Source organism: Leopardus geoffroyi, chromosome B1 (assembly GCF_018350155.1).
Source record: "Leopardus geoffroyi isolate Oge1 chromosome B1, O.geoffroyi_Oge1_pat1.0, whole genome shotgun sequence".
Lineage (NCBI taxonomy): Eukaryota > Metazoa > Chordata > Mammalia > Carnivora > Felidae > Leopardus > Leopardus geoffroyi.
The window spans coordinates 169,956,446-169,980,624 of NC_059327.1; the positions used below are offsets into that span (position 1 = coordinate 169,956,446).

General features: G+C 40.1%; 1 protein-coding gene across 10 annotated transcripts in view; it reads left to right on the top strand.

Moving 5' to 3' along the window:
• Positions 1-24,179, top strand: part of ATP8A1 (ATPase phospholipid transporting 8A1) — a 235,113-nt gene that overhangs the window by 199,885 nt on the left and 11,049 nt on the right. For 9 of the 10 annotated variants that reach the window (XM_045474206.1, XM_045474203.1, XM_045474204.1 and 6 more), the window contains 2 exons: positions 19,857-19,945; positions 20,675-20,767. In XM_045474206.1, coding sequence (XP_045330162.1) covers positions 19,857-19,945; positions 20,675-20,767 — 182 coding nt within the window. Of the gene's footprint in view, positions 1-5,686; positions 6,064-19,856; positions 19,946-20,674; positions 20,768-24,179 lie in introns of those variants that run through there. The other variant, XM_045474208.1, reaches the window with a different exon arrangement.

Sequence of the window (24,179 nt, forward strand, 5' to 3'; positions counted from 1 at the left end):
TGTCATTTCTTCTGTTATCTCTCATTCTAGGGAAAAGTGTACCGTCACTAGATTAAATGCACTTTTAGAGTCGTCTTAATGAGATTGGTTTAGTTTTCATTTTGAACGAGTTAGGGCATCTGACGTTTCAGCCTTATCACAGTCCATTTTCAATTCTGTCTTTCAGGTTCTGGTTACACTGGTAGGAATTGAGTTATTAGGTGTTCATGGGGGAGTGTCACAAGATCTCCTTTCCTTCAGAAGAGATTCCAGCAGTAGGAGGGTTTATGATTTCAATTGCAGGAAATTTGACATAAAATGTATAAAAGAAAATGTGGAAAACATTTCAGGATTTCCTGTGACCTCACAGTAACTTGCAAATCAAGGAAACGTGAGCTCCGTTACAGTACATTGTTGTCCTGCAGCCACAGGAAAGATTTCCAGTGGTTTCCATGGATTTGTTGCCCCTAAGTACTGCCTGAGTACCTTTCACTTTTGACAGTCTGGTTTATAGATCATTTTCATGAAATTTTATCTGACAGCATCCTGCTTTTTATAAATTAGCAGAATGCAGACACGTTTGAAAAAAAATTTTTGTGGTTCAATTTATTAGAGAGAGGTATTATATACTATTACAGCAAAACCAGACGTATCAAGGAGCATGTACTTCCTTCCACCAGAGGTGAAGGCCTCTTTGGAAACATGCACTATGAACTCTGGAAAATTTACAGCATGTATTGTGAGGAAAACAGAAAGCTGTGAATGCATCTGCTTACCTTGCTTAGAGTCCTTTTTTCCTGAAGAAGTAAAATCAGAGACTATGTGTGTCTGAAGATACCATTTGGAAAATCAGTCCTTTGTTTTTATTTGATGTTCTCTGTCTCACCGGACCTGCTTTTCCCTGAGGTTAAAATTCCAATTCATTATCATTTTCATTAGACCTCATTTTACCTCACTTCTTAATGTTTTATCTTCAAAATGAATGTCACAGAAGATGTTGAGATTCAGATAGTTTAAGCCACTGTAGCCAACAGCTTTGATGACAAGAACAGAGTCTTTGACCACCTACTTCTAAAAGAAGTGTGAAGTTTGATTGGCTTTTTGCCAACCAAATATAATTCTACCCTTGCCTGTAGAATTCCTAGTATTACCCACACAGAGAACTTAATATCATCTCTTGAGATTTGCGGTGATGCTGTGTTTAATTCAAAGTGAAGTGAATGTTGGTACTCCATCACGTTTCTGTTCACTTCACATACAGGGGGAAGTGCTAATAGGGATTCTTTTTCTTGTTATTACTACCGATTCTTTGAATACGGTGTTTAAATACCTGGGGCTCCATTGAAAATATGAAAAACAGATTAATTTAGCTGTAGACTTGACTGTAAGACTGTTGAATTTATTCAAAGAAAAGAATACTTTAAATTTATATAGTAGTTAGTGCTTACAAAGTCTTTTGCTGTATGTGTGTGTGTGTGTGTGTATGCACGTGTGCAAATGAGCCTCACGGCAACTGCCAAAGAAGAGTTTAACAAGAATGCCACTCATATTCTCAAGGATAGAGAATTTACATTTACTGTTTCCTGGGCACTAGGGTTAGATCCCAAGAATATTTGTAGCAATACTCAATTTTTTGGACTTTTTTTTAAGTTTATTTATTTATTTTGAGAGAGCGAGCATAAGCAAGGGAGGGGCAGAGAGAGAGAGGGAGAGAGAGAATCCCAAGCGTGCTCCATGCTGCCAACATAGAGCCTGACGCAGGGCTAGAACTCATGAACCATGAGATCATGACTTGAGCGGGAATCAGCAGACAATTAACCAACTGAGCCACCCAAGTGCCCCAGTTTTTGAACATTTTTATTGTGTATAGAGAGTCACTAGTTCTACTATAATCCAGTTTAATTTCAGAAAGAAGCAACTACCCTTAGGTTTACATTTTTCTAAGCTTAAAATTCTATATTTCAGTCAAGAGTGTAGCCAGATACATAGCATACATATATACAAACATGAAAATATATGAAAAATTTATTTATGTACCAATATTTATACCTGTATGTATTATACCACATATATATACATATATATATACACACCATATATATATAATACCATATATATATATACCATATATATATATATACATATATATGTAAAATACCATTTTGCTATGAAAGTTAACAGATGAATAAATAAATCTTTTTCAAGATGGCTGACCAATTACACACACACACACACACACACACATATGTGTGTGTGTGTATATATATATATATATATATATATAATTGGCCAGCCATCTTGAATAAGATGTATTCATCTGTTAACTTTCATAGCAAAATGGTATTATATACTACATATATATTATTGGGTGTTACATATAGTAATATATTACTATAAATAACATCAGGATAAGTATAAATATTAGCATTCCTCAACTTGACATGTTTTATGTGATCCACGTAATGAAACACGGGGCCCGGGGTAGCTCCCAGGGTTTAAGGCTCCTCCATAGGATTCGTGGTGTGGTGTGTAGTAACTTTCTGTCGCAACCCCTACCGAGTCTCAGTGTCTAATTCCAAGACTCTACCCAAGGACCCCAGTTCTTTCCTATATTGATGTGGCAGCAGTTTCTCCCAGAACGAAACAATTAATTAAATATGTATGCATGTTTGGTTGCCTAAAAGCATAATAAGGGCCCACAGGATAGTCCAGAATTCCTAGAACTGAAAATAGTAGCCCTACTGGCCCATCCTGGTCCAGGTGATATTTTAGGGGATGGTGATACACTGTGTGGCGTCAGCAAGACAGAGCAGTTATTCAAAAAGGCAACCAAGATCTAGGAAAAATAATGTACCTAATGTATATTAAATACTTAGTGTATTGAACACTGTATCCAGGGAACTTCTCTAAATACTTTATATGCATTCACTCAGTCACTACACCAACTATTTGTTGAGATCCTTCAATCATTCAGGCACTGTTCTAGACACTGGATTCATTAGGAAATAAAACAGACAAAAACTCATGTACTTCTCAGCTCACTTTTCTAGTGGAAGAAGACAGACAATTAAGTGAAACATATAGACAAGTACAAGTATTACAGAGAAAATTATAGCAGGTAAGGAGGGCCAAGAGCCAAGATTTCAGTCGTGTTTCCCATACAGCCTTATGGCTTTTCTTATGGCCAAATCAAGAGCCAAAGTGACTGGATCTGACTTAGGTTTTCATGGCAGGACCATGGCTGCTGTGTTGTAAACCTTTGCAGAGGTTATCACAGTAACCCAGGCGGGAGATCACAGTGGCATGGGTCAGGAGGACAGCAGTGGTGCAAGTGGTCAGATTCCAAATCTCCATTAAAGGTAGAGCCAGTTGGGTTTGCCGACAGACCAGATGGCAGGAGTGAGAGTGAAAGAAGCCAAGGCAGACCCCATAGTGTTGTCTGTGAATTTCGTTAGGAGTGCTTGTCCTCTGTTCCCCGGATCCTCACCGCAGACTGATTATAACCACTCTACAGATGAGAAAGCAGAGATGCACAGAAGATACAGAGGCAGATTTCAGCACAAATAGAACATCTAAAGAGCCAATATGTAGTGACGTCTAGTGGCAGAATAGGATGCTGGGCTCATTGAGGAAACCCTTTCTGTGCCAGTGGGCCACCAGTGATTCTTAGGCAGAATCTATCATCTGCGCATCCAAGGCTGCCTTCCAACTCCTAAGATTCAGATTCTCTGTGTGCTTCTCTTCACTCAGTTCTCTCCAGAGGAACATCTTAAATGTTGCAAGGGCACAGACTATTTTGCTCTAGTTAACAGGATCTCGGGGTGCAAATTGTACACAAATTAGGCAACTTACAGGTACAGGTCTCATGCTTCTATATTCAGCTTGATGCATCTTCACACATAGATCAGGATTTTATAGTCCTTTCCAATCTACATTCTTAGTTCATCATTGCAGCCCCATCTGAAGACAGAGTTGTATCTTTCAACATGCAAGAAAATCCTTGCAGCACTAAGAAGGGAAGGGAACCAACATTTACTGTGCACACACCATATTCTCCAGGCACTTGTGTTTGATTTCAAGCATTCCTTGTTTTATTTAAACCCAGATAATAAACCTTTGTGGTAAGCAAAACAATAGCAAGTGACCTAGAGAAGTTACCCGAGGTTTTCTTTTCAAATTCTGGTTTCCTCTAACATCCTAAGGATCGAAATACCTTCTCTTTGGGGCCCTTGATCTTCCTTACTCCCAAGTGGGAAAGTCTTTTTTTTTCTTTCCCTCCTGGAACTATGTTGCCTGCACTCCATTGATTTCTCTGATTTATCTATTTCCTGGGATACCTGGGGCCCTCATCAGTTTCCCGAAGTTGGCCAATTACAAAATTCCCTCAGTTGGCCCATCTCTCTTAAAAAGTCCCCAAATTTTTAACTATCCCTTTTCAACACCTACCTAACTTCCTAAATACATTTATAGAAATTCCATCTCATTTCATAACCTAGACTCTTGGCTCTTCTTAACAGTGATACCAGTATAAATAATACCATTCTCATTTTTTAAAAATACACATAAAATTGAAAACCCAATCATCCCATTATCATTAGAGAATGTATGGTTGCCACTCTGATGGTAATAGGTCCTCATTTACTGAAGGCCAGTCACCGTTCTAGCACTTTCCATGCCTTCACTCATTTAACACTATGAACATTTAACACAACCCGGTGAGGTAAGTTGTGTTATACATTTCACAGATACAAGGTGGTTACATAATGTTCTCAAGGTCACAGAGCTTTGAGTGAGCTGAGATTGGAACTCGGACACAGTCTGTACCCTTAACCTCCTTACACACCGTTCTCTGTTTCTTCTTACGTTTCTTCTCCCATCTCCGCTAAGGCCTTTCCTGCCAGCCTCATCAACTTTAAAGATGTTAGATGCCTTTTCCAATCAGTGCCACCAGTCAAAAGACTTCCATCTGGTCAGTAAACTAAGCAATGTGTTGTCTGTATATATTATTTCTATCTTCAGCTGTACTCAGGAGCTACACTCATTTATCACAGATCGGGGGTTCTTTTCACACCATCGGATCACTTCTTTCCCCCTTACTTCAGCACATTCTACATGCGTGAAGTTCCAAAAATCTGTTCCCCAAATATCTCAGAGTTTAATGCAGTCTTCAGTTACTCCAGCTACAGCCAGATTGGGTGGCTCTCAGTTGGTGGCAGGGTGTTCCCATTTGGGAACATTCCTTCCTATAGTTCTGCACTTTGTTTCCATTACAGTAATTCTGCATCTCTGTCCAGAATAAAGATTCGACAATAATGATTAACAAGTATTCCAGTACCACAGATATTGAAATATTAACTATTACGACCGAATGCTGATATCAGGGTGGGGGCAGTGGATGATGCAAAGGTAGAACATCCGACGAGGAGAAATTATTGAGGAAAGGAAAAAGAAAAAGAAAATAGTGCGACAGGCTTGGCTGTGACTTTAAATATGTCGCTGTCTTCCTCTTCACAAATATGGTTGTGATTTAAGAGAAGGACTTTTTTTTTTCAGACCTGACTTGTATTTTTTCACACCAGTACAACAATTTATGGGGCAAGGTAGACCCTGGGGAGAAGTGCTATGTTATATAAACATATGCTAGCCTGCTTTTCCGACTTGTCTAGATGATGTTACTGAGTTTTTTGGGGTTTTTTTTTATTTCCAGAAGAAAATATTTTAGTCACTATGGTTAGTACACCAGATTAAAAACTGAAAAGGAAGCTACATCGAGGATCGTTTCATATCACAATTAATACCAGAAGCTTAGTATCGGCAAAACTTTTAAATTCATCGTGGCTTTGCAGACACGCACTGTAAAGTCCTCCCAAGCGCCGTCTGGTTCTGCTTTCCCTGGCCTAAGGGATCTATAAAACTACCGAAGGAAATTGAAGTTAAGGAACAAGCATGTGTTTTACAGAATTTCAGATCTCTTGATTGAGGTTGGTAAAGTCTCTCCGAAAAACAATAAAAATCTTTGTTGAACTCTTTGGTGTCACCCCTGTAGGAACGGTATTAATAAACAACATTAGTGTTATGATTTTCCTAAATTGTGCCGTTGCCCACTTTACCGACACGATAAATTACTTTACATATGAGGAATTTCCTGGTTGAAATAGTCCTTATTCATCTATCAGCTTTTAATTACCTAGATAGCATGTAATGATTTATTGGTCACAAGATCAGCCCTTGCCGATGGGGTGGGGCAGTGTTACGATACGATGAAGCTTTATCCAAGGTTACTGTGCTTAGCCAAGGAGACTAGAGGGAACAACTACGCCGAATTCTCTCAGATGTTCTTCAGTGAGCCAACACTTGGGAGCCCATCCAGGAAAACATGCCGTTGGTCAACAGCCCTCGTGCCCCTGACGGTAAATGAGACAGGACAGACTTTCACAGTCCTTAAGGCAGCTGGTTGCATAGCCACTTCCAAGCCCATTTTGTAGAGAGAAGCCTACGTAGAAACACTAAGAAGCAAAGAGAGCTATGGATATGACAACTCTAATGGCAAATCAGGACATTTTGAAATTAGAGCTCTCCTTAGGGTCCTTACGAGAACTGGCATAGCTTTGTGTAGGTACAGCATATTTTCCGACAATGCAGGGCAAATGTATATTGAGTGACTAATGTATGCCAGGCTTCGTATTAGGCAGTGGAGGATGCAGAGATGAATGGAGTTGGTTCTTTCCCTTAAGAATCTCATTGCTAATGAAGGGCGCCTGGGTGACTCAGTCAGTTAAGTGTCCGACTTCAGCTCAGGTCATGATCTCATGGTTCGTGGGTTCAGGCCCCACGTCGGGCTCTGTGCTGACGGCTCAGAGCCCGGAGCCTGCTTCGGATTCTGTGTCACCCTCTCTCTCTGCCCCTCCCCTGCTCACGCTCTCTCTCTCTCTCAAAAATAAATCAACATTAAAAAGATAAAAAGAATCTCATTGCTAATGATGGGGTGCTGATATCATAAATGTAAGAGATGATATGGTACACCCAAAGTGCCATGGCAGTGAGCAAACCACAGGAAACTGAACAAAGCCTGCTGTTAGTGTGGCAGAGCTCTGACTGTTCTCTGGAATCAATTCATTTCTTGTATTCGTTCATTCCATAAATGTGTGTTGAGTGTTTAATGGGTGCTGAGCACTGTAGCTAGGTAATCAGTTAATTAGGCCAGATCCCTATTAGCATGCAGATTGAAGGGACCAGGGAATGGGAGGGAGAAACAATCACTAAGTCAGTTAATGCGTGACTAAAGGTGATTTCACAAAGTGATAGAAAGAAAACAGGATTATATGCTAAAGGGCAGGACTCTAATGGCTGCTCCAAAATGGTCTTTTTGAAGAAGGAATGATTAAGCTGAAACTCAAAATGATACGTGCGTAAAGAACAGCATTTCAGGACTGAAGGAACAGAAGGTGCCCATGCTCTGAGGCAGGAATGCTGGAGTGGAGAGGGTGGGAAGGAGTCAGTGAGATGGGCAGAGGTCAGATCAGCACACCCCCAAGCTCAGCATTCTCACTCATGAGACCAGCACAGCTTGTTTCTGGATAACAGGCCTGGGATTCCATCAGAAATGCTTGTAAAGGAAATCGCAAATGTCACTGTATGATCTGCTTCAGTAAAGCTCATAACTGAACATGATTCTTTATCTTAAGATGAAGAGATCATCAGTGAGTGGTCAAAAGCTACTTTGTTCCATGTTATCACTTCAGCTTCCTAGCGTGTATCATCCATACCAAGTTATTTTATGGCTTTTTTTTAATATAGTTTATTGTCAGATTGGCTTACATACAACACCCGGTGCTCATCCCAACAAGTGCCCTCCTCAATGGTTATGGCATATTTTTTTGATATTAAAAAGGGTGGATTAAATGATAGCAACTTATTTCTCTCTCATGTAAAAGAAGTTTAGTGGTGGCAGGCAGTCCAAGGCTGGTATGGCAGCTGCACCATCATCAAGAACCAGGTTTCTTGTATTTGCTGCACTGGCCAACCTTAGTATACTTCCTCATAGTCCAAAGTGGCTGCTTCAGCTCTAGCCACTTTACCAACATTCCAGCCAACAAGAAAGGGAAGAAGAAGAAAGATTAACCTTTTATCTTTGATGCTCTTTCCTAGACAGCACCCACCACATTTCAACTTAGATCTCACAGGCCAAGAACTAGTAACACGGCCACACCTAGCTGCAACAAGAGAGCCAGAGGAATATAGTCTGAGCTAGAGGACAAAGTGTCCAGCCAAGAGTCAAGTGTTCGCATCTAAGATGGGGAGAGGGGATATACTGGGGAACAACTAGGAAATTTTGCCATGAAAATCAGTAATTTTTCAACCTAAGCCATTTAACAACCTTTCTGTGTTTTTCTTATAGCAAAGTGCTTTTTGAATTTTTGAGTTTCTTAAAAATAATTTCCTAAAAGAGATGCTAACTGTGTGACAGGATGGAGGTGTTAGCTAATGCTAATGGTACCCATTTTGCAATTTATAAATGTATCAAATCAACACATCATACACCTTAAACTTACATAATGTCACATGTCAATTATGTCTCAATAAAGCTGGAGAGTGAATTTAAAATTTTTTGAAAATAATTTTCTACAATCTGAAATATAGGTCAGCATTTTTCACAGATTGTATTACTAGTAATCAAACGATTGATGTTTTATGAGATGGTTTTTGAGATAAAGAGCCATCACAAAATTATAAAAACCTGCAGGAATGATAGAAGAGGTAAACAGATTGAGCACTGAGATAATGAACCCTGTCTTACACAACTTCCCCAGGAACATCATAACATTTTTAAATTATCTCTCTTATAATAAAAAGAATATTTGGTTACTAATTCTGTTCTCATTTTTCTTGTACTTTTAAGTTTTTTAAATAGTACAATAAGATTAAAACAAAACAAATTCTGTTCTTAATTATTTTCACTGTCTGGGAACTAGATCCCTAGAAAATAAAGTTTCAGAGCCACATATATCCTAGCGCTCTTGATTCCTTTTCAGAAAGATTATTTTGCATGTTCAGCTCTCCGTATATACGTGTATAGAGTGAAACTTTACTTTCCTTTTTTAAAAAAGTTAACTTATCAATTCAGGTCCCAACTAACTCTTCCTGCCCTGCCTCTGAACATCTTTCTTAATCGTCTATTTTCTCGTTACTCCCTTTGCCAGAGGGTGGAGATACAAAGTCTGCTGCTTGCATCATACAGCTAGATGGAGTATTGGTTCTGAGTCCCCCAGGGTGATCGCTCCTGCTTGAGCCCCTCACCACCATCCTGAAATGTCCACTGGGAGGGAAAGCGCATAAATGCTATGAGCTGGTATCTAATTTGCATATTTGTCTATGATTTGGAGCCATGTGCCTATTTTCTAAGAGTTTTGATTGTTTATTTGGAATATTCCAAGCCAAGGGTTTCCTTTGTCTCTGAGTAAGCAAGAGCTTCTGGGAATAATTGCAAACATACTGGAGTTTATTTGAAACACCCTTCTCCTTAGTTATTTTCTGGGTGTTCTGCTCTGTCTGTTTTTATGGAGAAAGTAATAATTCATCCTATATAAGAGCCCAAGTCAGCTCAATACAACTGAGATTCACAGACTACCTGTGTGTCAAGATCTATAATGGGTGTCAGTGGATCATTACGTGAAAAAAGAGAGTCCTCTTGGGGAGATTGAGTCTTGTGGATAAAATAACAGATCAACGGGTAATTAAGATGGATGCTAATTACTGTGATCAGGATACACAGCGGCTAGCAGAAGAGGGGGAGAAAGACTTTCCAAGTAAAGGGCAGCCCAAGCAAAGAAGGACTTTGGGGTTGCTAAGGTAGAGAATGTCTGGAGCTAGAGCTGAAAAGTTAAGCAAAGACTCGGTCACAGAAACCTCCTTAAGTGTCATTAACATCATTACTTTAAGCCATGGCAAATGGCTTTTCATTGTGATGAAATACATAGTGTTCTAGAAAGTACCTGAAACCATAGAATAAAGATTTGGGTCAGAGGGCGTGATAGATAAATGCTAATAATAAACTACGAGGGGTGAAAAACATTTTCAATTTTGACGCAAATATAATATAATTGAAAATTTGCAAGAATTTTTTTCAGCTAAAATAAGACATCAAAGACCTTTCTCAGCAATAAGCACCAGAACATGGAACTTGGCATGTGAATTCCTCTGTCTTTGGGTTTTATCAGAGGGAGGTTTTGAGCTACACTATCCCACATGTGTAGCCCCTGAAGGATTTCAGTGGAAGTTCATGTCTTCAAGCCAAAGTTCCTATGAGCTTGAAGTTTCTCTGGTTAAAGTATCAGGTGGTGAATGTACCACTTAGTGCCGACCCAGTGATCCTTAGTTACCTCCAAATCCAACCCCACACCCAGGTACCACAATTAATTTAGACAGACAGGCTCAAGCCTCTGGGAAAGCCTCACACAACTTAGAGACATTGACAGGGTCACACCATGGTGTTTCCCAAGCCTTGGACACAGACATTTTCAGAAACATTTGCAAGTTTAAATTCAAATGGCACAGTAATGTCCAAAAGCAGCGTTGATTTTGATGAGCCGATATGAAGTTCGCATACATCCGTGGTTATGTTGCCAGAAGGAGGCACAGTTCTGATACACTAAGTCATATTCTAATTACATAAAATTGATATTTTGCCGCAAAAATATAGATGCTCAAGTTGTGGATTTCAGCCTTCAAGGTACCAAAAGGATCCTTGTATCTCAGGTTCTGTGAATCAGCTCTCCCCGTTCCGCTGAGACTAGGGACTGAGAAAATGACCACTTGGGTAACTGAGGCTGGATGAGATGGGAGTGGACGTGGACACAGAGTGTGCCTTTTCTGAAGAAATATCCAGCTGGCAGAGCAGAGACGAAGCATTGAGGCACGGTAGGGAGACAAGAGCTGCGACGTGCTTGGAAAGACCCAGAAAATTTGTACGAAAAGAAACAATACCTGAAAACCTGAGGTTGAGCACTGAATTTTTTTTGACGAAAATGATTTCGTGAGGAAGATGCTCACAGAGGAGACCAGAAGGATTAACTGAGAGGAGCAGGTGAGAGAAGTTAAGTGAGCTTTTAACTTGCTGGATGGCTTTGAAAAAAGAGAGAAGTGGGAGATGGCAAGATATGAGGGTCGCCACACCATAGCACAGACCATCCCTGCACAGGAAGGGTTACTCTACCAAGATGTTTCAGAGGTGCCATGGCCGGAAAGAACAGTTGCCCTCTTGGGTCCGACACCCTACTGACCAAATCCCAAGAAGCATGTAATGGGATATATAAGTTATATATAATAAGTGCTGGGATTTTTTTTCCCCAAAACTTGTTAACTCCCTTGGAAAAGCCCTAAATCTTCAAAGATAAGCCCTCCTACACAAAGAAAATGAAAGGTCCATTCACAGCAGCAACAGGAGAGACTTTAGCCAGATATGTATATGGTTAATGAGAAGAAAACTAGAAAATCAGACAAATGACAGAAACACAAAGAAACAAGTTGTTTATGTTTCCGAACAGGAGGATCACTGTTGAATCATCTGTTCTTCCCAATTAGAGAACCATTTGAGAAAAAAGCAAATACGTCTTCTCCTCATTATTGTAACTAAGCCTAGGAAGATAATCCTAAATGCAGAAAAAGAGGTTAGGATTTGCCTGAAAATAGTGGTTTTATTGTAACTATTTTGAATGTTTCTGTATCAGTGAAAATTGATGATAATTTTGCTTATTAAAGTAAAATTCATAATTTTGATTTATGTAAGTAGCTTAGAGTCACTAAATACACTTTGGAAAATAGGGAAAACGTGAGAAAAAACATTATTCCAGTATTCAAAGGTAATCACTGTTAACATGTTGGTCCAGTCTTTTTTTTTCTTTTAATACCCTTAATTTGTACACTTAACTTTGATTAAACAATTTATTCTTTTTTTATGTTTATTTATTTTGAGAAAGAGCAGGGGAGGGACAGAGAGAGGAAGTATCCCAAGCCAGCTCTGTGCTGTCAGCACAGAACCCCACATGGGGCTCAAACTCATAAGATCATGACCTGAGCCAAAATCAAGAGTAGGGTGCTTAACCCACTGAGCCACCCAGGTGATCCAACAATTTATTCTTTCAACAAATATACAGTTTGTTGAAACTGTAGGACAGTTTCTAGTTGCCAAGGATACAGCAGTGAACAAAATCGAAAACTCTGCCCTCAGGCACTTATATTCTGGAAGGGAAGGGGGAGGAGGAGAGGGAGATGGAAACAAGTATGTCTGTTCTGTAGCACACTGGATGGTGGTCGTAAGTGCCGTGGAGAACCGTGGTGTAGGAAAGAGGATAGAAACTACTATTGTGACAGTGGGGTGCTGTTTTAAGTGGGGCTGGCCATGGAAGGCATCACTGAAAGATGACTTTGAGCAAAGATCAGAAGACACAGTGGGAACTGAAGCCAGGGCAGAAGGACTAGCAAATGGGTAGAGTCTGGATTTGCAAGGGAGGACGGTTTTGTTCTTAGCATCCTTACAAGTTTTAAACATTTTTTATTTGACAAAATGTACATAGTTCACTACTTGTCATCTTAAACAATTTTTTAAGTCTACATAGTTTTATATTTTGAGAGAGAGAGGGCATGGGGGAGGGCAGAGAGAGTGAGACAGGGAGAGAAAGAGGATCCCAAGCAAGCTCCACACCATCAGCACAGAGCCAGATGCGGAGCTTGAACTCACGAACCATGAGATCGTGACCTGAGCCAACACCAAGAGTCGGAGGCTCAACTGATGGAGCCCGCCAGACACCCCAATCACTTTAAGCATTTTTAAGTTTGGCGGTATTAAGTGCATTCGCAGTGTTGTGCAGCCATCACCACCATCCATCTCCAGAACTTTTCTGTCATCCTGAACTGAAACTCCCCGTTCCCCCTTAGCCCCCAGCCCCTGGCAACCCCTATCCTACTTTCTGCCTCTGAATTGCACTATTCTAGGTGCCTCATATGCGTGGAATCATAGAGTATATGTCCTTTTGTGTCCAGCGTATTTAATTTAGCATAGTGTCTTCAGGATTCATCTATTATTGTAGCCTGTGTCCAAATTTCATTTTTTTAGGCTGATATCCAATTGTATGTATAAGCCACATTTCATTTATCCATGTGTCTGTTGGTATTTCCACCTTTTAGCTGTTGTGAACATTGCTGCTGTGAACATTGGTATGGGCTCTGTTTTTAAGTAGAGCAGCGCAGACTTGCCAAAGACTGGATGTGCACTTTGGGAGAAAAGGAGAAAGCAGAGATGGCTTCTCAGCTTTGGGGCCAGAGCAGCTGGCAGAATAAAGGTTGTGTTTGTTGAGATGGGGAAGGCTGGGATTATGTCGCCTCCTTTTTATTTGACGTCACAAAGTATTCATGTGGCTATTAAAAGTCCTCATTAATGTCGGTAGGAGACATTCCTTGTCTTCCTGCACATTCGGCATCCTTTCCCGACTCCCCTCTAAAATGTCCTCTTTTCCAGTCATCCTACTTTTCCCCAGTTCACTCACTGAAATCTTTCTGTTGATTCCGATGAGGGAAGGGGTAGTTTGACATACATCGCTTTTAATGGATGTTGCTCAGCTTTTTTAACAGAAAAGACAACCTAGGTTGAAAAAGGATTGTTAAGGAGCTGGATCAACCTTTTCTCCCACCTCCCCAGATCACATAAACACCTCGTTATAGCTGCTCCCAGGATAACTCCCTGCCAGAACACAAGAAACCAAGCAAACTGTAACCGCCCTATCTCAGGAGCATAGTCCCAAGGCTCCAGCCTTGTTGACTTTCAGTCTCTCCAAACACTGGATTGTAAGAACATATTTATTAATCAACATTTATTGAGTACCTGCTTACTGGTTAAGCACTTTGGTTGTGAGAATTCATCAAGATGTATTTCTTTCTCTTATAGAGTTTATGGTCTAACTGGAAGATAAAGAAGCACCTAGAAAATGAGTGATAGGTGCCACCAAAACGGAAGCCCAAAGTAGTGTCAGCTAACCCAAGTCTAAGGAAGGAAGTGCAATCTGATGTGAAAATTGATTAAACGGGAACATCCCAAGAACTGAGACACGTGTATAGCTAGAGATGGGGGCTGGCTTGAAAGATGACTTGTGGGAAGTCATCAGAAGTCAGGTAGACAAGGTCTTGAAATCATGTTAAGGATTTTGCACTCTATCCTCAGGGCGGTACGAAGCCACTGAATGGGTTTAATCCAAGAAGTGCTAAAATCTAATTTGTACTTTGGAAGTGTCCCTCTGGCCTCAGTGTGGAGACAAGGCTAGAAGCAGAGCAACACTGGAGTCAGAGGTCTAGCTTGCAGGCTTTTAGCAAGGGTGGGCACATTTTTGGACGGGGATAATGGCAGCAGGGTTGGCAAAAAGTACATAGTAGGTCCAAAGATACTGTGCACAACGGAAGCTGGTGGTATAAAGAGACCAGACTAGAGCCCAGTTTTGCGTCATACACAGTTGGTGATGAAGCCATTCTCTAGATAGAGTGCACAACGGAAGAGCAGGTTTGGGGGGAAAACAGTGTGTGTTCAATTTGAGACGGACCAAGTTCAAAGCACCTGTGCAACGTTCAAGTTCAGAGCTGGACAGTCTGAAGTACAGGCAAGAGATGTAAGCCACGGGAAGAGATTGTGACTGATCCCCATATAGATAATAGAAAGCACTAACCTTCTCAGGATGTGTGTTTACGTGATACCAGAAGCCTCCTGACAGAATAGCAGGATATCTTACCTTTCCCTTTGTTTAGGGCTCTTTTAGACAATTAGTTTTCTAATAATTACAGTCTGTGAACAGCATCTTTAACAGCTAGGATAATATTCTCTAATATGGGTATACATTTACATAACCAGCCACATGGTGTCCTGTTAGTTTTCACTGATGTTTTGCTATTTAAAAGAACCCACAAGGAATATTTGCATTCCCCCAAATTAGCTCCATGGGATGTGCTAGTAAGCAGACTGTGGCAAAAGTATTCCATGGTAGATAAATACATTTAGAGAAACCTTGATTAAAAAAACCATTCAGGGGTGCCTGGCTGGCTCAGTTGGGTGATCAAGTGTGACTCATGAATTTGAGCCCCACATTGGGTGTAGAGATTACTTAATAAAACTGGAAGGAAAGAAGGAAGGGAGGGAGGGGGGGAGGGGAGGGGAGGAAGGAAGGACAGGAGGGAGGAAAGGAAGGAAGGAAGGAAGGAAGGGAAGGAGGGAGGAAAGGAAGGAAGGAAGGACAGAAGGACAGACAGGAGGGAGGGAGGGAGGGAGGGAGGAAGGAAGGAAGGAAGGAAGGAAGGAAGGAAGGAAGGAAGGGAGGGAGGAAAGGAAGGGAGGGAAGGAAGGGAGGAAGGACGGACGGACAGGAGGGAGGGAGGGAGGAAGGAAGGAAGGAAGGAAGGAAGGAAGGAAGGAAGGAAGAGATGGACAGACAGAAGGAAGGTTGGTTCAGTAGAGGTCTTTACAGTGATTTCTCAAAGCCTCAAATATGCTGCTTTGTGACGTGACCCTTCAAGAGGGTGCTGCTATGGTTTGCTTATTATACCTTTACTAAGCCTTGGGACATTACATCAGCTTTTCGGGGGTGGTGCTCTCAGGACTAGTGACCACAGAAGTCTCATGGGATACTAACCTATATGCAAAAGTTGTCTCAAATTTCAGCACATAGTTCCAGAAACTGAATTATCAAATTAACAGGAATGAATATGTTTATGTACTTGATGCACATTGCCAAATACCTTTCCCAAAGGTGAGTACATTGCCAATAGAAATATAAATTGTTACAAAGAGCTGTTGCCCCCACACCAGCTGTGATAGTGAATTGTTTAAATCTGATCTAATATGTGGTGTTTCTATGACTACAGAGAAGCTCAGCACTTTTCCATGTTTCTGGTTACTTACTGCTGCTTTTGTGAAAATCTTCTCTGGTCTTTAGCCTCTTTGTTGGGATCTTAGCTATTCTTATGAAGACAAATGGTCTATTTTTATTATCAGATATTAATGCAGTATTTCATATATTTGTGGCAGTCATTCTCCCAGTTTCTTGTTTATCATTTACTTTTTAGTTATGTTCCTTTAAAACATGTGGCACTTATACATTTTTATAAATCCATTCTTTACAGCATTTCTTTTTGTAGTTTTTTGTTTTGTTTTGTTTTGTTTTTTGTTTTTTTGTTTTTTTTGTTTTTTTGTTTTTTACTGTTTTTAAGCTTAGAAAGGCCTTTTATAAAGCTTTATCTAGACACTTAATAATCACTTCTTGGTTTTTGGTTGTTATTGACATAAACTCTTAGCCTCCTTGGAATTTATATTTCTGCCCTCCCTGAAAAACAACTAAGCAAGATTTATAGCACTCTTTTCTGAATAATTTTCCCTTCCTAAATTAATATATTATGCCCAGTCTTTAATAATTGTTATGAAAAAGATAATTTGTCTCCATTTCTTAAATTAGCAAATTGAGATGAATGGCAGTTTATTTATTAGTGGTCAGTTACCTTGGTCAGTTTCAGTCTTGAGACCAGCATGTATTGTGACATTAATGCGACAAAAACCATTACATTTACAAACTGGCTCAGACTTAATTTGATACTGTGACAAAAATTTTCTTCCTCAAAGCTCATAGGAGAGATCACTAGAAAGTAAAAAAGACCTGGGGTGTTTTAAGAAATTTGAAAATTAAATGAAGAAAGGAAAGTCTGTTCATCTGTGTCAGTAATAAAAGCAGCCACTCTACCAACACCATGGGGTTTCATTCTTCCAGCCCGCTTTCTAGCTGAGGAAGCAGAGGCTGGGAGTTACTAACCCCAAATGGGAGAGCAAGGAAGGGCAGAGCCAGGACTCCTTCCGGGGCTGTTTATCATCAGATCTGCTCCAATCAGGGTCCAAGGAGATAGTCTTAGGACTCCCCAAAGGGCCCTCTCTTTCAGACAACATCTGTACTTTATCCAGGAATAAGAGTCCTCGTGCACCACTCTGACGTTTATAGTGTAAAAAGAGCGTTAGCGGTTAAGAACCACATCCCCGAAGTTGTGTAGGCAGGTAGCACCTGTAAATTCTCTCTCCTACAAGACTGAACTTGGGGGCCCTGAAGGGGAAGAAGTGTTTCTCTCTAGTGTGGGAACTAGGTGCTAGGGGATCGCCTCAGGTGGGGCCGAAGGTAAGCCCCTCTTATCTGGGCAAGCCCCTTGGCCAAAATGCCCGTCCGCGCCTGCTTTCCCAAATGTTCTTTCCCTGCAAGTTCATTCGCGTGGAAGTTTCAGAGCAATTCCTCCTTCCTCGGAACCTGCGTTTTCAGGTTCTCAGGCTGCGTTAGTTCATTGGAGAAGCGCGCACGGTGCGATGGTGAGCCAGCATCGCTGTGCAGAGACAAGCGCTCGTTTGTTCCCAGCGCAGGCCTGTGCCCTCCAGTTTACCGGCTTTGCGGCGACTTCGGCTGATCCTTTCCCAAGTCCCCCGGGAGCCACTTTTGTGGCAGCCTCCATTTGGCTTCACAGGGCCTCGAGGAGGGGCCGTGGGGGCCGCTTGGCATGGCCCAGCAGTCTCCCACGTTCAGAGCAATTTGCAAACTGCTCTCGGAGGAAGCCCGAGCCCAGCCCCGAACAGGCCGCTCCTGTTACCCCCATTGTCTGCCGGGATCGGGCGCCTTTCCCCAGCTGACCTGCCTGCGAGTGGCGAGATGTGAAAAGTTAGAGACAAAAATGGTCTCTACAGACTGAGGGGGAGCTTTCTTGTACAGAAAGGAAGGAAATACCTCTGTGGGATTTTATTTTTTCTCCCCGCCCCCCCACCCTCCCCTTCATCCAAAAAATACAAAGAGACTCTGTCTTTAATGCGAATGTCGGCTTTAAATCTTTTAGGTTTGGATTAACTCTGCAAAAGAAAAAAAAAATCTGACAGGCTTTCAGATATGACGCAGAAAAACTTTTTTCCCCTCAATTCATGTTGTTCATTTGTAAAGCCAAAGGCTGGTGGACTGAATAGTGGGCGCTCCTTGTTCCCCATTCATAGTTAACATCACAATGGTCAGAATTAGCAGCCCAGAGTCTCCGCCACTTTTGCCTTTTCCACCAGCGACATTTAATACAAGGTGGCAAGGGCAAGCATAAATCTTTCTTCTTTGGCCCCTAAATTAAAATAGATTAAAATTAAGCCACGCAAACGAGGGCATTTTCCGTTACGCGACTTAGAATCTTAGCTACCTTTTCCCCCCAGGAGGAAAAAGAAATGTGGTTGTTTTGGGGGTTTTGGGGGTTGTTGTTGTTGTGGTTTTTTTTTTTTCTCGGTCCTTACCTCACTAAAAAGCTGCCTTCAATCTAAACAAATCCCACTGATTTGATAGACATTTCCTATTACATAGTAATTGTTGGTTTTCACTATAGACGATGTCAGCAAACATGTTGAAGATCATGTTTTGCTTATAAAATAAAGTGACTTTTATGTGAATATTTTTCGTCTTGTCGGTGTCTGGAATATAGGTGCTATTTCATTGAATCCACGTGGCCACATTTATTTTCTGAAATTCTTTTGTAATACCGTGTTTTTATTTTGAACGTGCTCAGAGTTATTTAATCGTATATATGGGGAAAAAGAAACCGTAGCATCCTTGAACTGACAGTCTGTATCAATGAGCCCATGTTAATGCAAAAAAAAAAAAAAAAAAAATTAAACATCAGTACCTGGTCTTTAGTTGAGGGTCTGAATGAATAGGTAATCTCAAACATAATCTAAAAGTAGTAATCTTTGTATTAGGTACGGACTGATTGATTAGGAATGTTAATATGTAATTGCATATTGGCCTGTAAGAATAAAACTCTAGATCATTTTTAAGTCCTGAGCCACACCTGGTTTAAAAAAAAATCCTTGTGAATTTGAGTAGAGTGCAAATGTACATGCATTAGTTGACTGCTTTTTAATGGAGTTCTGCCCATACATTTATGCACTTAAATAGGTACTGAAAACTTACTCTAGTAAACAGAGACTCAAAGTGAAACAAAGTATTTCTTTTAGTTTTACTGTATGGCATATTCCTTTTAAACTCTGTATAATCTAATTACATTACAAAGGGATTTTATTATAATTGCAAATAGCTAATAGGTTTATTAATTTTTTAAGCATAGAATCATTTTCTTTGCAACCCAAAAGGTCTGATATAGCCATTTAGTATTTGATACAAAGGAATGATTATAAATATTTTTAATACACTTTTCTTTGAGTTTTACACAGTAGATATTTGGTTTGACTTTAGCAGTAACAGGACATATCAATGCAAGTTATGTAAATCTTTGAACAAAAATTAAGATTATTTTGCCAATATCATAGATATCTTAATTTGATTATACCATATCATGATTTATCTGGATGATTTTTTAATGTAATATTTTACAAAAGCAAAGTTAATTTTTATTGGCCAGAAATAGTAAATTTAGTTTCTAACTAGGATTTATTTTACATGTTGTAGTATAAGAGAATTTAAGCCAGAGTATATTTGACGTTTGCTCCAAAAGATTGATTTTGATATTCTAAGTTATAAAAGAAGGTCAAAGTTTATTACTCCGCATAGTGACCACAGTAATAAAAATCTCACATAAAAGTATGGAAAGATTTGGCACATGGTAAAACCCTGCTATATTAGCTACTTGGGGAAAAAAATAGATGTAGCAAAGACATGTTTTAACACATTTGGCTTTTGATTCCAGATTCTGCACAAGTTCGGATTTAGTTACTGTATATCCTCTTGCAGAATGAAATATTTTTAAATTATTTTACTTAAAATCATATAAAAACTAAACACGAATGATGTATGTCTTAGTTTTTAAAGTAATGTTGCTTCTGATGGTTTACCCAGGCTGCCATGTTGTTTAGCTCTGGAGTCTTTTGGATGGGCCTGTTGTTTATCCCCGTGGCGTCTCTGCTCCTTGATGTGGCCTACAAGGTGTAAGTATACTATTCGGCTGTGTACACAAAAGTATAGATGTGTGTTAACCCTCAGATTTCTCCAGTTGTAACATCAGCTCAATGATGTTAGTGAGAATTCGTAGTGTTAATTAGTTCTGCCTGATAAATAAAGAAGAAATGAGTGATTCAGAAATTAGAAAAGTAAATTAATATAAAGACTGAATAAGATGTTGAGCAAGTATTTTCTATTAATAGTAGACAGTACATTTTTAGAAATCAGCCAGAAAAATCCAGGTAGAAGAAAAAATTGTGTTATCTCCAAACACATGTATATTTTATTTATGAACAATAGTTGTGGGAAAAAAAGGTTTTTGCCTGCCTGTTTCAAAGCTTATATAAAATATAGAATGAAAGGAACTAAAACTGTACTCATTTTTCTCAACGATTATCAGTTTTAAAATGCTGTCTCTTCCCACACACACAAAAAAAAGATATCCCTAAAGTTAATTCTATGATGCTTATTTAATAACTCTGAGAGTTTTAACTTTTATAAACCTAAACCATTCCTTTTAAGACTGTTGTTTCTGTAATTGCATCATGCTCAAAATTACTGTAATTTTTAGATTCTTATTGAAAACTGGTTGCCTGTACTCTGATTACTGTTGTACCTAGCAGCACATTAATAAACCGGTTTTGTAAAATGTGAAGTCTTCGTATGAAGATTTACATGCAAATCTTTTTTTTTTTTTTTTTTTTTTTTTTTTCCAGTATCAAGAGAACTGCTTTTAAAACATTGGTAGATGAAGTTCAGGAGCTGGAGGCAAAATCTCAAGACCCAGGGGCAGTTGTGCTTGGAAAGAGGTAAAAGACACACTAAATATGTTCTTTTCCAAGTGAACTTTTGTCTTTCATTCGTGGTTGGAAATAAGTGGTAAAACTTATATTTATGACTTTACACAGAACTAGCAGTGTGGATAGATTTCAGAATCAGAGGGATGCAGATTCAATCAAATCTGTCACTCACTAAGCTATGTGTGACCTTAGCCAAGTCGCAAAATGCTCTTGAGCCTCAGTTTTCTCGTCTAGAAAATGGGGGCAATATTACCTACCTCATGAATAGTTTTTAGAATTAAATAAGATCTAATTGATCAAGCAGGTAGCTTGGTGTGTGGTGCTTAATGAGCTTTAAATAAATGGTGGTTACAAATATTAGTGTGTTATTAAAATGAAAGGAAAAAAAGACTTTTAGCTTGACACTGTATCTGTAATAAAATAGCATGTCACAAAAATCAGAGCTTGACGTAGGGCAAAGTGCCCTACAGTAGCAGTAAGTGCTTATTAGGAACTGACCTTGGCATGGGTCATCTATGAAGTGAATTATGTGTTCCAAGTCCTTTCCTCAACACCACTCCCTCAAAAGAGCAAGGTTAGACCCCTAATCCAATGTACTAAATTCACAAAGCATTATAAGAAAGAAATTAAACTGATTTGAAAGCCGTCTATAATAAAACACAATTACAAAGGTAATACCAGGAATTTACTTTTTTCTTCCTTCTTCGCACTAACATGAGCTCAAGTTGTGTCTACACCAATAGGAACTGCTTTGCTCGGGTGTCTGTCGCTGTCATCACAATCCACTGTTGTTACCCAGTTTGACAGGATTAAGTAAGTGTCAGACTGGGAACTCAAGCTGAGACCTTGGCTTCCAGCCTGGGCTCACTCTCCTCAGGCCAGGAGGGCTCGTCACACACCCACCAGTCTGTGCCTCTCTAGCACAAGTCCTTGCACCGCCATTTGTGGAGCGCTCACTACATGCTAGGTGCTGCACTGATCGCTTCATATGCACTGTCACACTGGATCGCCGTGACAGTCCTGTACAAATTCGTCACCCCGGCGGCACCTGGCGGGGTGGCTCTGTCGGTTGAGCGTCCGACTTCAGCTCAGGATCATGATCTCACGGGTCCGTGGGTTCAAGTTCCACATCGGGCTCTGTGCTGACAGCTCAGAGCCTGGAGCGTGCTTCGGATTCTGTGTCTCCCTTGCTCTCAGCTCCTCCCCCACTCACACTCTATCTCTCTCTCAAAAAATAAATAAACATTGGGGCGCCTGGGTGGCGCAGTCGGTTAGGCGTCCGACTTAAGCCAGGTCACGATCTCGCAGTCCGTGAGTTCGAGCCCCGCGTCAGGCTCTGGGCTGATGGCTCAGAGCCTGGAGCCTGTTTCCGATTCTGTGTCTCCCTCTCTCTCTGCCCCTCCCCCATTCATGCTCTGTCTCTCTCTGTCCCAAAAATAAATAAACGTTGAAAAAATAAATAAATAGGGGCGCCTGGGTGGCGCAGTCGGTTAAGCGTCCGACTTCAGCCAGGTCACGATCTCGCACTCCGTGAGTTCGAGCCCCGCGTCAGGCTCTGGGCTGATGGCTCAGAGCCTGGAGCCTGTTTCTGATTCTGTGTCTCCCTCTCTCTCTGCCCCTCCCCCGTTCAGGCTCTGTCTCTCTCTGTCCCAAAAATAAATAAACGTTGAAAAAAAATTTTAAAAATAAATAAATAAATAAATAAATAAATAAATAAATAAATAAATAAATAAACATTAAAAAAGAAAAAAAAGAAAAGAGTAGCATGCTCTCCTAACTGGGCTGATCAGGCACCCCACTGCCAGGGTTATTTTAGGAATCCTGGAGAATGAGATGGATGTAAAATTTCAAGAAAGTTAGCTAATCTTATCTACATTTTCAAAGAGGGCGAAATTGTGATTTCTGGGTAGTCTAGTGATGTCAGACTTAGCTCCAAAACACCATGTTTATACCTCCCAGTCTGCACAGGCTGCTCCCTTGTTTAGAAGCTGCTACCCTCCTCCAGACTGGGCGGCCTGATTCCTAGTTTTCAAAACCCGGCTCCGACACAATTACCTCAGGTTTTCTTACATGAGATTAGTTCCTACTCTGCTGTCTGGGTACTTTGTGCCTCTGTTGTCACATTTACTTTATTGTATCATAATGTGTGTGTTTGTTTCCCCTACTAGAAGGAGCTCCTTGAAAGAGAGGCCCCCTTTTTAGTCTTTACCGAGACCCAACACCTAGCACGGTTCCAGGAACATAACGGCACTTGATAAACATTTGTTGAATGGGTGATCGAATGGCCAAGAGAATGACCTGAGGAATGAATGAACGAATGAATGAGTGGGTGAAAGGATGGCTGAGTAGTGGGTGGTAAATAGATGGTTGACTCATGGGTAGTTAAATAAAAATTCGATAAATAAGAACCTAGAGTTACACAGGTTACACTCTCCAAATTAGTCATGTCCAGAGAAGTAACAGTGGTTTACTTCTTTGTCCTAGAATGATGCCATCTTATAAGCTGGCCATCCCCAATTTGTTTCAGTCTCCACTAAGCTCTATTGTGAAGTCAAACTGTACATAAAGGGAAACTGCATCAGAGAAACTATAACTTGTAAGCACTGTATCCAGATTAGCACTTACAATAATGTATGTCTTATGTTTACTCATGTTCAAAAACTAAAACATTTTGGTTGAGACAGTCTTGTTTAGTGGAAATAGTAGGTCAATTACCATATTATCCAGTGAATTAGGAATATTCCCTCCAATCTTACAATGAAATTTGGGGGGATGGGGTGGGAGATGTGTTTGATCATCTAAGTACAGTATGTTGCTTTCAACCTTGGGTTATGGTGGAATTCAATTTAAGTCTAAAATGTTGGGAGAATAAATGCAAGTCTTGCCCCTGATCACTAAGTAGGTATAGCTCATTATTTTTGGTTAAGAAAATAACTTATATGCCCTGAAACCCTGTCTCTGCTGTTACTTTTTGTGGATAGGCCCCAACGCTCGGGAGCATAGGCATCTATAATTCCAAAATACAAAAAAGTTTGAAATTCAATTTTTCCTCACAGGTTTATAGCAAATATTTGCTGGAAGAACCTAAACCATTTGTTCTATATATATAAAGGCATTGACTGTTTTTTTTTTTCTATGATATAAATATCCATAAATTTTATAGCAGAAATAATAATTAGTTTTTGGAATAGAGGCCTCTCAGATCTCACTGGAGATCTACATCAATAAGTTGTGTGTAACATCTTTTCTAAAACAAAATAACACAAACAAATGTGAATTCAAAAACCCGGTGCTTTAAAATAAGGGATGTTTACACTGGCCTCATTGGAGGCAGAGCAGTCTGGGATACCTTTCATAAGCATGAGAAGCACGCATATACATCTTGTGCAGGCAAATGTGATAATGAGATCCATCGTGTTTT